Below are 15,512 nucleotides of genomic sequence, written 5' to 3'. Positions count from 1 at the left end.
CTAAGATTTCCAATCCTATTTTGGATACTCTGTCATTTCAGCTGTGTTAACATGTCACAAGCGCACTTGTGATTCCGTCACATTATGTGTGATTCCGTCACATTACCTGGTCTGCCACCTATAGTTTGCAGTTTCTGCATTGCATTACCAATAAGACTGCGATAGGAAAGCAGTACTATTGTTGACGTCCGAATTTTTTTTTCTAGACCTTGTGTTCACTAACAGAGCAGAGTTTTTATATCAAATCTCATTAGTCTGTTTACCATGTCCACATGGTGTGATTCCGTCACAAGACTATTCTAGGTAACAAATTTTGTTAACCGGGGTAAGCCTCACTGAGAGTAGTACTCGTCTGTAGCCATGTGACAGTTCTGGTTCAATACATATAATTGAATTCTCTCTGCTCTTCTTAGCATTCAAGATAATTACCTTATATGTTCAAAATTAGAGTGCACATGGTGATTCCGTCACGATGGAATTCATGTTTAAGGGTCTTTTGTGCCTTTCGGGTATTTTTGATATTCAGGGTATTTTGGGTCTCTTGGCGTCTTTTGGGGTCTTTAAGGATATTTTGGGTCCTTTGGGATTTTTATGGTCCTTCAGGTCTTGGTGGTCTTAAAGGTATTGGGGGACATAAAGGGTCTCAGCAATCTAAATGGTCGAAAGGTGTATTCCAATAGTATGTAATTAATAGACAGGATGCAACCCACATTCAACTAGTACGTAATTAATGGATATATAGTCACACGGCTTCACCGACTCACCGCCCCATGGTTTCACGGACCGTGTTTTTCAGTTTTATATACGTTTGAAGAATAAGAAGACGTTTTAGTGACAAATATACATACATACATAAAAATAAACGTTTGCCTCATTATAATAAGATTTGTTTGCAGCCTGTGGCTGTTTGGCTGCATCATTTTCTGTGGGCACGACTGTGCTGCTATGTAATGCCTCCTTATCGGCTAGCTGCTACTCATTTTGCTGACCTTGGAAGAATGATGGGCTGAGTCGACCCACCTGGTGGTGTTAATTCAACGGCACAACAGGGAATTGAATGCAAGACTCTAGGGCCTTGAGCCAGCCACCTTAACCGTTAAGCCAAACCAGGCTAGAGGAATGCTGGGTCAATTTACATTGGAGTATTTACTTTTATTTAGTTATTTTATATATTAAGTGTAATGTATGCGCGCTGGACCCAGTGCATATAACTTTTATTTCAGTTTGAGAAAAAATTGCTTTATTTAACGCTGTATCATAGGTCATCAAATATGCACTGGTCTCCTACACTCAAATTACAAAGGTGAGAGGAGGGAGCTTGTTAACTTACCCATGCTGAAAATTCAATGTGCCTATAGTGGTTTAAGTTGTGCTAAAAATGGCTTGGATGTGTTTAAAACAGGAAATTGGCCTCCCATCTGAAATATAAAGTTTTCTTCTTTCATTATAGCCTCCTCCCATTTTACCCGCATTCCCCCCATTATTTTATCACTGCTTATGAGATTACTGACGTTCAGCAGCAAATTATTTTAGAATAAATAAAATGAGTATAAGGAAAGAGACTAGGAAGAATATGCAATTCTGTTGCTTTATTATCCATTTAAACATAATCTTTAATTCCAAGCAAAGTCATTTTGCCTAAACTTTGACTTTGCCTTGAGGAATGAAACCTCTCCCGTTGCAGATTGTTTGATGGCGAATGAAAGTGCTGACCCATAAATCATCAAGGGACAACCAACCAAGGATTGAGTAAACATCCACAACAGCACAATCCTGCAATGCCTTCCTACACCTTCAGTTGCATGTGCTTTATTACGCTTCTCGCTTTGAACTGTCATTTGGTTTCTCCCATTCTTGAAATCCCTGCTGATGGTAAGCATGGAGCATTACAATACTTTTGAGATCCTTATTCTCACATAAAACAGAAAGCATGCCGATAAAAGTGTGAAAATCGGATGAATTGTAATTATTGCCTCAAATGTTTATTCCAATCATCTTGTAGAAGTTGAAGTAATATAAAATTGTCTTCAGTTTGTGGTACGTCATGCCACTTTAGCTTCCTTCAGCAGTTTACATGTTAACAGGAAGCTTTCATTATCCATAACTCGAGTGGATCGGCGCATTTCCCATGTTCACGTGCCTCACCACACATTGCTGCAGAGGCATAGGCATATTTGACCATTTCTGCTTTCTCTGTGGGTGGATGTGATGGTGGATCAGAGGTTTTGGGGAATGGGGCAATGGTGGAGGGGGGATCAAGTGGATAGTGGGGGAGGTTGGCAAAAAAATATTTTGTGCTCTGAATGAATATACATGTATACTGTAAATCCAAAGTCAGAACCCAACATGTTTACATAAAAAGGAACTGAGCACATATTTATATTTATTTTAAATTGTAATTTAGAGCTGGAAGGGAAGGTCAATACAAATTTATCAAAAACTGGATGGGAAAGTTGAACTTCCAGCCTTACAGAGCAGACGTGCCCCCAATACACCACTTCCCTTGGACCTACGGCCGAGTTTTTACGTTGCATATTTTATTTTTCCCATATATCGATCTCGATTAATGAAGTCAAAATAACAAAAAAATAGCACTGATGAATATAGGTAAGTCACGAATGGGTTTCTCAGGTTATCTTTAAATATATAAACAACATGACAGAATTGTATACAGATCTTGTATACAAAAAAAAAAAAAAAAAAAAAAAAACATGACAGAATGTGTTAAAGAGAATTTAAAGAAGCAGAATATGTTTTGGTTACAATTATACAAACATAACCATATACATTTGCTCCATTATAATACGATTGTATTGGCATTGACAGAAATGGTACCCTTACACCAGTTATGTAAACATAAAATTAATGTTATCAATTAAATTGTATGATCAATAAAAATGTTGTATTATTTTGATACCGATTCACTGAGAAATCTGTAAATTGTGGTGAAAATGGGTTGATAAAACCCCTTTAGAGTTTTCAAATTTCAACTTTCTCTGGGCAATGGCTGTCATGTCATTCATCTACACAGTAATACCCATGGTTGATTCGAATAAAAATGAAATATCATGAAAGTGCCCAAATATATACCATAAAGTATTTTACGAGGGTGTGTTGAAAAGTAATCGCTCCTATTATTTTTCTCCAAAACATGTAAATATATTTGAATGAAACAGAGACAGATAATATAAAATTAATTCAACCTAGATGCATGTCTATTTCTCAACAAAATCATCACTCCAGTCCAGTTGGCATTTCTAACAACATTGAAGTAGTTTGTGATGCCATTAAAGTAGAACTGTGTGTACTGCTTATGCTTATCCTAGTATGACTTAACCATCATTGCTGACTTAACCAGCGCTTAAGCCTTGATGTCATCGTCAGAAGATAAATGTTTTCCACGAAGGTGCAACTAAAGTTTGGGAAAGAGATAAAAATGCGGCAGAGCCAAGTCGGAGCTGGTGATCCTTTGTGGTGGGACTTCATTGACAGTCGATTACTCTCAGGATCATAATGATGCGCCCAACTCTCATCTCCAATAATGTCCAGTCATATCCAGTCATTTTAACTCGTCAGCCATCGCAACTATAATCTCCAGTGCTCCACACTTCACAGCACTGACAACGTCACTGAATGAATGAATGAATTATCGTTTTAAGGCCATTTTTCCCCACTACAGCAGGGGTTAGCCTTGCGGTCTCCGTGACCTCATGGTTCCCTTTTTGAGGCAATGCTTTTATGACCAGATGCCCTTCCTGACACTAACCCTTCGTCGCCTCTTCGATGCGCAGGGATTGACAACGGCACTAACAATGCTTTTCATCTAACGTTGGTCTGAATGGATAAATACCAGAGGTCTTTTCCTGGGGGAGGCAGATTAACTTGTGGTCCGTACTGATAATGCCTGCGGCCTGGACGTGGACCGCGGTCCACCTTTTGAGCACCCTTGGCACTCTAATTACACATTCATCTTGATGAACAATGACTAAATAAACTTTTCTTACCTGAAAATTATGCTGTGGGCAAGCAAAGAGGGTCCTTTGAAAGAAAACTTGAAGAAACACAGCACTAAAGCGGTAATGTCTATCCGTGTCAGTACTCATGCACACATGTTGCATTTTCAGCACATGCGCACCATGCCGTACATGCTTACTCCAACTAATACAATCCAGCACATGCAAAAGCCAATACCCGTCTCTTTTATAAAATGCAGCCCACCAGCATATCATTGATTTAAGAGATAACAACTTATCTGGGGAAAGTTAATATTGATTTATGCATAATTGATGCATTTGGGGAACATCTTGCAACCGGGCTTGTGTGCATTCTACAGAGAAACACATTTTATGTTATGGTCAAGGAAAAAAGTGGGGGTGACAATCAATATGTTGTCCCCCCTACTAAAAAAAGTGGAGGTGGGGGAGGGGGGGGAGGAAATATGCTCCCCATCCCCACCCATTGATGCCTATAACATATATGGAAGTGTAAAACCAGGCGCTGTATTGTCATGCCAACGAGACATCATTGCCTCTGTGCTCTTTTGTGGTGTATTAATTTTTTAATCTGATGAAAAATGTTTTTTTTGTTGATTATATGTGTGCAATACCCAATAGAGAATGCCACTTTCTTCAGTTGGAATCATTGTCATTGTTTCAGCCAAAATTGCACTGGGGCATGGCGACATTTTTCAAGATTTTGAATTTTTCTTTGCGATTTCACAAGCAATTTTGGAGCTTTTGGAGCATGGTTAGAAAGAGCTTTATCTATAAGTCTGGAGACTGTGCTGGCCATTCCATGATTTGAAGCCTACCATCTTGTTCTTTTCCTCGAAGGTAGTTTTGACATAGCCTGGGGGTGTGTTTAGGGTCATTATCTTGCTGTAGGATGAACCCCAGACGAACTAGGCGTATACCAGAGGGTATTGCATGGTGCTGCAAAATGCTGTGTTAGCCCTTTTGGTTCAGGGTGCCAGTCACTCTGTGCACGTCGCCGACTCTGCATCCAGCAAAAGAGCCCCAGACCATCACGCTTCCTCCTCCATGTTTGACAGTTGGTGTCCCAGTGTCCCACACTGAGGAACCATCCTTTCGCCTACTCGACGGCATACAAAAACCCTGCGTGATGAACCAAAGCTTTCAAATTTTGATTCATCGGTCCATAAGACCTTCTTCCAGTCTTCAGTGGTCCACTGGCGGTGATTCATGGCCCAGGCAAGCCTCTTTTTGTAATTTTGCCATCTTAGCAATGGCTTTCTTACTGCCACTCGACCTGTCAAACCTGCAGCTCGAAGTCTTCTCTTCACAGTTGAAACTGAGACCACCAATGGTGAAGTGAAGGTGAAGAATCACTTTAAAAATATATCAATGGTGAAGAATCACTTTAAAAATTGTCAGATGCAAATCCAGATTCATATCTTCACCAACATTTGGGTCACCAAAAATCATTTTGTCCGGGTCTCACACCTAACCTCTCCACCAAATTTCGTCCGAATCCGTTCACAACCTTTTGAGATATCCTGTTCACAAACAGACAAACAGACAGACAGTGGTGAAAACACAACCTCCACCCACCTTCGGGGGCGGAGGTAACAAGATCTAAAACTAAAACAACTGAGACACAAATGTGACACTTGTATACAGAGTTTAAAAAAAAACTAATGTTTAAATATGTGAATGGAAATTGAGCAGAACAAGGAAGAGAAAGAGGGATAAAGATGGAGGGAAGCTTTTCAGTCCCAGGCAGAGGAAGTATTGAGGAGACATGGAGCACACAATTACAGGAGGAAAGGCAATGTCAGCGGGATGGAGCTATGGCAGGCATTCAGCACAGCCACCCGAGATGAGGCTTACGGGACCCCTTATCGTTTGCCCAAGGGCTTATGGGTAGCCAAGAAAGCAAGCTCAGGTCTCAAAGTCCCAATAAAGCATCAAGTGTGCAGAAGGTTCCAAATGAAGATGGTAAATCGACCCCTGTGCAGCATTGTTTATGCAGAGACACACTCGCCACACTCATAATAATGTCACCAGCATACTCGTTCACATTTTTTTATACCCTGTTCCCTCCGACACAACATTTCAGGAAATATTGTGATACTAACTCTATTTTTATGATCATATTCATTAATTTTCGCAGAAATTTCCGTTATTGATATTTCTTCTCCATGGGATGAACATTAGGAAATAAAAAAGAGGAAAATATCTTCAAATATCAAACAATAAAATATGAGGAGAGAACATGTGATGGAAGGCCACAGTGGTACCAATTACAGTTGGTGCCTTGGAAGTTATATCCAACACGTAGGACTTCCCCAGACACGCGCACGCACACACACATACACACACACACACACACACACACACACACACACACACACACACACACACACACACACACACACACACACAAACACACACACAAGGATTTACATTAATGGGTATCTTGGTGTTCTTTCACATGCAGCAAACTGCATCATTGTATCCCACCTCACTATTCTTTGATTGCGTTTTAGATTTTGAAAAGTAATTTCGATGACAACGTTGATGTTGTGTGGTTGACGTTGTGGCGATGACGTCATGGCATTCGGTCATAGGTTGGAGCACTAATTATATTTTGTAATGTATATATATATATGCATATAGTGGCCTGCAAAAGTATTTTCCCCTCCAAATAATGTCACATAATAATGAATTACGAATTATTTAGAAACAATTTTTTCAAACGAAATTTTTTATTCATAACTGAAGAGCTCAAATTAATCACTTAGGGCCTAATTTTTGAAAGGTGTTTAAGAGTTAGAAGCGTGTAGATTCGCTAATCATTCGTTGAGGTTTTTCAAAGCTTTTTCAAAGCCAAAGTTTCAGAATCATTGGAATCTCCCACGATGAAGCTAACTCAGAGGGCCTTTCACTCACTCACCGCAGGCAGGTTGGTGGTCTTTCTGTCTTCGACAGACTCCTCTCCGGCCTTGCTCCCCAAGCTCTCTGTGTGCTCTGTCCCCCAAATATTCCTACAGGTCCCACAAGATCTGCCAGCAACCCTCTTATGGTTAAACTGCCAAAATCAAGACTCTCTGCTCACCTTCACTCTTTCATTCCCCTTTTCTCCCGCCTCTGGAACAAACTCCCCCACTCCCTTCAATCCCACTCCTCCCTCCAGGTGTTTAAAACAGCTGTTCACCACCATCTCTTATCTTCCCCCATCCAAAACCTTGATCTTTTCTACCCCCGCTAATTCACCCCAGATACACTTTTTTTTGAAATTCCAACTTCTTTCCTAGAAGTCCTTGCAGTGTTGACATGTTTTATACCTCTCCCACCTCCTCCCAAGCCCTCTCCCTCCCACATTTCTCTTGATGTCCCTGCTCTCAAATGTTGTGTTTGTGTCCTTCCCCCTCTCTCCCCATCTTGTGTTCCGCTCCCCTTATTTTGTGTTTTATGTGTCGGTTGACTTTTTGTGTGATTAATATTAGCTCTTTCACGAGCCTCGATCTTGTATCCAAAAAAAAAAAAAAAAAAAGGTGAGAACGTGGGAGGAGGACCCACATCGCATGCACTAGCAGTGCCGTGCACACAGGTTTCTTTGTCTGGTCAGACCCTTTCTGAGCCTGTCTTCCTCCCCTGAATGAAAGAGCTAAGGTGCCTTTACGAAGCCATCGTAGTTTTGTGTGAGTTGTCTCATTTATATATTTAATTGGATTGCTGCTACACGCCTCTGCTCTCAACCCTTTTCCCCATTTGCTCTGTTGATAATCCCCAGTTTTGATGGAAACTCGTGTGATCATCGGAAGTGGGCTCCATTTGCACCTGGAGCAAAATTGTCTGTTTAACTTGTTAAGCGGACAGGTTGGCTTTGTGCTTACACGCCCTCAATGCAGTACGTCGACAAGCTCTGCTCAGCTATTCGGGTCGACGATTCTGCCATGGCCGTTTCATTCAGAGATGCAAAATCACAAAAAATTATCCTGGCGGACGCGGAGACCTTTTCCTCCCATACACGCTGAGCGGCATGACTGTCGTCAAAGACCTGAGGATTGCGTGACATATATTTACCTCTCTTTTGACACGTGACCCTTAATCATAAATAACATTCATATAATGTTAACTCACTTTATCATTGTAATCTGCTTCTCGTATTTACAAGGCAAATATCTGACTACTCTAAAAATGTCTTTTTTTGGACCTAAGTAAACGTGAGAAATTATAAAAGCCACATGCCATATACATTTTACTGTGGAAAAGGATTTTTGCTTCTCAAGTCCATCATCCGCTCTTGAAGACAAGAAAATGTGTAAATACTGTACTTATTTTCAAATCTTACATTGGAGTCCACCTGTGAAGCATGATCCCTTAAGGAGCAACGTATAATCCCATGATTGATAAATGCTTTCAAGGTGACTGTTTCTTTGTGGATTTTTAATAAGTGTGCGGATTGGTTCCCGCTTCGCAAAGCTTTCTTCCCAATCACAATCTCAATCCCCACAAGGAAGCAGGCCTCCACACAGCCCTCCTTGGCTTGTAAATGGATTTTTTTCACTTGATGCATTATTCTGCGGGATGGCGGAGCTGCGACAACTCAGCGGGCGATCACTTTTCGTGTTTCGCAAGGTTAATGCAGTGGCAGAGGTGGCATGGCATGTGGGGAACCTCAACCAACACCCAGAAAATGGCTTGCGCAGCTTCAGAGTTCACAAAAAAAAACTGTTAAATCAATGCAACCCCTCTAGCCTGAAAGCACCGCTGTATTTTTTGTTACTCTGCTATTCAGCAAAAGTAATACTTTAATATTGGAAAGATAATGTATTGTCGCGTGACTACCCTTGGTAAATACCTTAGGGTAGCACGGAAGGCCAAGTGAGCTTTAACTCCGAAGCGTTCAGTTCAAATGGCAGAGAATACGCGTAAGGAAGCAAGAAGGAGGGGGTGGACCGGAGCCTTACCTGGTCGATCCCACCGGAAGTCTCCAAAACCTGAAATAAATAAACGAAAACGAAAACGGGTTTAAAATGTCCAAAAATACCGGCTTTATTAAAAGAAATGCCGGCAATACAAAATTTTAAAAAAGTAAAATAAATTCATAAATTGGGACATCCGCATAACAGACTTGCACACAGACAAAGGATAAAATAACGTTATATAAAATAACTGTGTGTGGTTATTTAGTGCACTTAACTCTGATCACTGGTGGGGTCTCGTCAGGGGTCGTCAAAATCGCCCGGTCTGTCGGTGGGAACTGCTCGCTCGTTGGCGGGAACCGCCCCTTTCGTTGGCGGGAACCTGGGCCTCGCTGTGTCTTGCACTGCAGCGAGCCGGCAGCGCTCGTCCACGCGTCGTTCCTGCCTGGAAACTTGCAGCTCTACGTCCGCGGCTCTTCCGCCTCTTCATGACCACCAGCAAAGTCTCGGAACGCGGGCGTTTAAGATGAAGCCTCCCCGTGCAGCGAGCAAGCACAACCATTCGCTTTAACATCCAGAACGAGATGGGAAAATGTCCGCTGCTCCAATTACTTTACAGGACGCTCTCTGACGTCATCGGTCGTGCTTCACAATCAGCGTGTTTCTCCCTATCAGTACTTCCCGTCAATCAAAAACCCTGCCCAATCACGGCTCCTCGGGCGTGGCCCCACGGACCTGCCTGCTTCGATGTTGCTATCCAAGTTGAGGTTGTCAGTGGCAGCGCTCAATGTCCTGGCTTCCGCTATGTTTTTATTAGGGCGTTTAAATGTGTAAATCTAGCCCGACTTGTGGTGTATTGTCAAAAGGAACAAAGGAACAAATACAGAGGTAACGACGTACAAGGGATAATTACCCATAATCCCTGTGCTAGTTAACATGCCCCACTCCTCGTAATGGGGACGAAGATACCCCTTAATCCGAATGCACGGTCTACCGGATCCCTACTTATTACATGGTGGTTCTTCTTCTTCTTCACGACAATCGGAGCACACTAATCATTACAAATCTACCTGGACCAGCGTAATCAATGCCTACCCCAGACAAATGTAACAGTATTTATTAACTATACTGAAAACACCGACATGAATGCAAGTACATGCAATGGGCACAATGTTTGGCATTATAATCTGAGAATATATCAGGGGCATTCAAAAAGTTATATTAATGAGAGACTCACGAAAGTACTGAGGAATGCAAACACATTTTTTCAATATACAAGTGGGGTATAATTAGTAGGCATATATATATATATATATATATATATATATATATATATATATATATATATATATATATATGTATATATATATATATATATATATATATATATATATATATAATTATATATATATATATATATATATATATATATATATATATAATTATATATAATTATATATATATATATGTATATATATATATATATATATATATATATATATATATATATATATACATACATATATATATATATATATACATACATACACAGTGCATTCAGAAAGTATTCGTCGGACCCCTCCACTTTTTCACATTTTGTTATGTTGCAGCCTTATGCTGAAATCGCCTAAATTCATTTTTTCCCTCATCAATCTACACTCAATACCCCATAATGACAAAGAGAAAACAGGATTATAGAAAGTTTTGCAAATTTATTAAAAAGAAAAAACTGAAATATCACATTGACATAAGTATTCATACCCTCTGCTATGACACTTGATATTTAGCTCAGGTGCCCCCAATTTCTCTTGATCATCTTTGAGATGTTTATACCCCTTGATTTGAGTCCACCTGTGGTAAATTCAATTGATTGGACGTGATTTGGAAAGGCATACACCTGTCTACGTATATAAGGTCTCACAGCTGACAATGCATATCAGAGCAAAACCAAGCCATGAGGTCGAAGGAACTGCCTGCAGAGCTCAGAGACAGGATTGTGTCGAGGCACAGATCTGGGGAAGCCTAAAAAAAAATTATGCTGCATTGAAGGTTCCCAAGAGCACAGTGGCCTCCATAATTCTTAAATGGAAGAAGTTTGGAACAAGCAGGACTCTTCCAAGAGCTGGCAGCCCGGCCAAACTGAGCAATCGGGGGAGAAGGGCCTTGGTAAGAGAGGTGACTAAGAACCCGATGGGCACTCTGCCTGAGCTCCAGAGATCCTGTGTGGAGATGGGAGAAACTTCCAGAACGACAACCATCACTGCAACACTCCACCGATCTGGGCTTTATGGTGGAGTGGCAAGACGGAAGCCAAACAGTTCAATCTTGGCTTCATCAGACCACAGAATCTTGTTTCTCACAGTCTGAGAATCATTTAGGTGCTTTTTTTCAAACTCCAAGCGGGCTTTCATGTGTCTTTCACTGATGAGAGGCTTTTTACAAATTCCACATGCGAAATTTGCATTCATGTTTATTTAAATTATACAATGGACTACAAAATATAAATGTTTCATGATATTTGTTATATTATATCACCTTTATCTATCAATATTGTTGAAATGAAGATCAAATAGCTGTATGTTGAAATATGTTGAAAAAGTCAAAACTTTACATGGGGTGTGCATACTTTTTCACGTGACTGTGTGTGTGTATATATATATATATATATATATATATATATATATATATATATATATATATATATGACATACATATATGTATGGGTGTGTATGTATGTAGCTGAGGCTGATGAGGACATCACAACCATATAGAAATTAGTAAATTTAATAGTGAACAAGAAGGCAGTGACATCGATGTCAGTAATCCCAAAGAAAGAATCAAAATGCAATAAGAAAGAATTGCAAGAGGTGAACATATTGTTAGGTTTTAATAGTCACTGATGTTGAAGTTATGTACCTCAAAAATAACTAGATGGTATTCATCGAATAATATTACCCTACGCAGTCAACTTGGTGCAAGCCAACTCTTCTGTTTTTGAAGGGTTTTTTTTCTTTGATTCAATATGGCTGCTGGACCACGTGAGCGATGACATCATAAATTTATATTCTCCAATATAATTGTTGCGTAGATCACGCTCAATAAATTTCAAACTGATCAGACTAAGCGTTTTCACTGTTGAATTATGATGTCATAATTAAGGCACCAATGATGTCATCATTCACAACACTTATTCCCCATGCGGAGTTCTTTACAATGAGCAAGGTTTCAATTTTTCCCATGGAGTGGTTTCGGAGATGTAGAAGTACAACGTTTTTTGTTTTTTTCAAGATGGTGCCTGTACCGTGTGACCTATGACCTAATAATTGTCACTAAACTTCTACAGGTGGAGGTGCTCCTATTGTGAAAATTTTGTGTCAATCAGACCAATGGTTCCTGAGAAAATGAATTTTAAAAATGCAGACACACACACACACCACAGGTACGGACGCACACGAATGCCTAACCCTGTTTTTGCTTCGCGAGCACAGAGTAATGAGAGGGTAATGAACACCAAGACAGCGTTTGGCTGAGCAAGATTGCAACGCACTTGATTCCCCACCACATGGTGTATAAGGGAATTGGTGACCAGTTCCTACACATGTGCATTCAAAACGACATAATAACCATGAGTGTCAATTAACAATTCATCAAGAATGTAGTCAATTGGGGAGAAGGGGGTGGTGGTATCATATCGGCTCAGAAGAGTTGGCAGTCTGTTGCTATATAAAGCAGCTTTTCTCAGACACAGATATGTGAAGCGACATGGAGAGGTCAGTGAAGCAAGAGAGACAGAGAGATGGAGCTCCTGTGGTCATCAGCTGCCGTCTCCCGAGCAAGTGACAGAGGAGCGTTTGAGTGTTGGGAGGATTAAGGATGAGCCAGTGCACAGGAGCACACGGACTGCAGATAGTCAGTGCCTGGAACATCCTGCACAAATGAAGAATAACCAGACCTGTCTAGCCCACTCACCTCCACCAGCATTCCTTCCCCGTTGCCTTAACAGAAAGGGAAGACAATAACCAAACCTCTAAATCATCCATCATGTCTTGGATTTTTTGTCTGCCTTGTGTCGGTGAACTAATTTGTATGCTATATGTTTAGTTTAACGTTTAGGCATGGAAAGCGTTGCTGTCTAGTTAAGCGCATTTGCTGCTCGGATTTTTCTCTTCTTTCTTCATTCATTGTTGGTTGCTGTGTCCTCATTGTAATATTGATTAAATCTGTTGTTTTTAAAGTTAATTCTCTGTGCATTTTGAGCCGCGGAAATACCCTCCAACATAACCAAATCACCTCGTAAGCTGAGTGCATGATGATGCCATTTAACCACCAAATGTATTAATCCCAACCAAACTGTGCCATCACCACCTGTGCGGAACACCTCCACTGGGCATCCTTGGGAGCTAATCTACGGCAGTCTAATGTTGCCCTTTCTGGAGTCTCGCGTCGTCAATACAGTACATATACTCTATATATACATACATACAGTCACGTGAAAAAGTAAGTACACCCCATGTCAAGTTTTGACTTTTTCAACATATTTCAACATACAGCTATTTGATCTTCATTTCAACAATATTGACAGATAAAGGTGATATAATATAACAAATATCATGAAACATTTACATTTTGTAGTCCATTGTATAATTTAAATAAACATAAATGCAAATTTCGTATGTGGAAAATGTAAGTACACCCCCATGAATTTTTTTATTTTTATATCTTTTTAACATATGTGGACTTATCAATATGTGATCTTCATTTAAACAGTATCTATAGATAAAGGTGATCTAATTGAACAAAAAACAATGAATAATTGACTTTGCAATAATTTATTCAACAAGAAATTGTTGCACAGCATGCACAATTGCAAGCACAGCTCATTTGAAATCCCCCCACAACATCTTGATGGGATTTAGATCCGGGCTTTGACTTGGCCATTCCAGAACCCTCCATTTCTTTCTTTTCAGCCATTCCTTGGTGGATTTACTGGTATGTTTAGGGTCATTGTCATGTTGCAAGGTCCACCCTCGGTTGAGCTTCAACTTTCCGACAGATGGCATCACATTATCCTTAAGCACCCTCTGGTACAATCAAGAATTCATAGTGGATTCTATGATGGTGAGCTGCCCAGGCCCTGATGCAGCAAAGCTGCCCCAAACCATAATATTTCCACCACCATGCTTTATGGTTGGTATCAGATTCTTGTGGTCAAATGCTGTCTTTGGTTTTCGCCAAACTTGTCTTCTGGTACTGTGGCCAAATAGCTCTACCTGTGACTCATCTGTCCAGAGCACATTGTTCCAGAAGTGCTGGTCTTTGCCTCGGTGTTCATTGGCAAACGTTAGTCTTGCCCTGATGTTCTTTCTGGAAGCAAAGGTTTCCTCCTGGCACACCTCCCATGTAGATCAAATTTGTGCAGCCTCTTTCTAATGGTAGACTTGTGCACTTTGACATCAACAGTGGCAAGAGCTACCTGTAGGTCCTGTGATGACATTCTGGGGTTCTTAGAGACTTCTTTCAGCATCTTGCGGTCTGCTCTCGGGCTGAACTTGCTGGGGCCGCCTGGCCTGAACAAGTTGGCAGTTGTTTGGAATCTTCTCCACTTGTAGATGATCTTCTGGATAGTCGAATGATTGATTTCAAATTGTTTGGAGATCTTTTTAAATCCCTTCCCAGACTCGTAGGCATCTATAACCTTCTTTCTGAAGGCCTTATAGAGCTCTTTTGATCTATGCATGGTGACGCCGCACACTTCAACAACAAAGAGCAAACCAAACTAAATGTCTGAGGTTTAAATAAGACAGGTTCCTCCACGATCTTCTCTAACGATGTTCTAATCATTTGCACCTGAGCTGGTGCACCTGATTCTAATTTTAGGTATTTGAAGTAGTGATAAATGTAGGGGTGTACTTACTTTTTCCACATGCGAAATTTGCATTTATGTTTATTTAAATTATACAATGGACTACAAAATGTAAATGTTTCATGATATTTATTATATTATATCACCTTTATCTATCAATATTGTTGAAATGAAGATCAAATAGCTGTATGTTGAAATATGTTGAAAAAGTCAAAACTTTACATGGGGTGTACTTACTTTTTCACGTGACTGTATATATATATATATATATACACATTCAAGTTTGTTATTATTGGCATATACTCCAAAAAAAATTGGATTTGAGATCAAAAGATGAATATGAGGCAAGAGTAGAAAATGTCCTCTTTTATTTCTTGGTATTTCTATACATATATGTTTTGCCTGTAGAACAATAGCACTTTTTATGTTCAGTCCCCCCATTTTAGGTAAGCATAAATATTGGAAGAGATGGCTGTCAGGTGTTTCTTGGTGCTCAGGTGTTTTTTATTGCATTGATCGTTCACACATAAAAGAGCTGTGAGTGTCCAGTGTTGGTTTTAGCCTTTACTTTTGCCTTGGTAGTCTGCCTTTGGGGTCAGTAAGCATAAACCAACATCAAGGCCACATAACTGTCTGTGAAAGAAAAGCAAGACATTTGGAAGCTGAAAGAACAGAAGAATTCCATTAGAACCATAGCACAAAAATTGGGCAGAGCAAATATAACAATTTGGAATATCTTGAAAAAGAAAGAAACCACTA

General features: G+C 40.1%; 1 protein-coding gene across 10 annotated transcripts in view; it reads left to right on the top strand.

The window, feature by feature from the left end:
- LOC137438712 (neuronal cell adhesion molecule) overlaps positions 1-15,512 on the top strand; it is a 509,305-nt gene that overhangs the window by 273,963 nt on the left and 219,830 nt on the right. For 9 of the 10 annotated variants that reach the window (XM_068134001.2, XM_068134010.2, XM_078767193.1 and 6 more), the window contains one exon: positions 1,685-1,872. In XM_068134001.2, the coding sequence (XP_067990102.2) occupies positions 1,779-1,872 (94 nt within the window). In that variant the 5' untranslated portion in view covers positions 1,685-1,778. Of the gene's footprint in view, positions 1-1,684; positions 1,884-15,512 lie in introns of all 10 variants that reach the window. The other variant, XM_078767209.1, reaches the window with a different exon arrangement.

This window comes from Myxine glutinosa, chromosome 1, assembly GCF_964187855.1.
Source record: "Myxine glutinosa chromosome 1, kmMyxGlut1.1, whole genome shotgun sequence".
NCBI lineage: Eukaryota > Metazoa > Chordata > Myxini > Myxiniformes > Myxinidae > Myxine > Myxine glutinosa.
The sequence above is the reverse complement of the archived record's forward strand: the minus strand, read 5'-3'. Positions and strand labels throughout refer to the sequence as shown.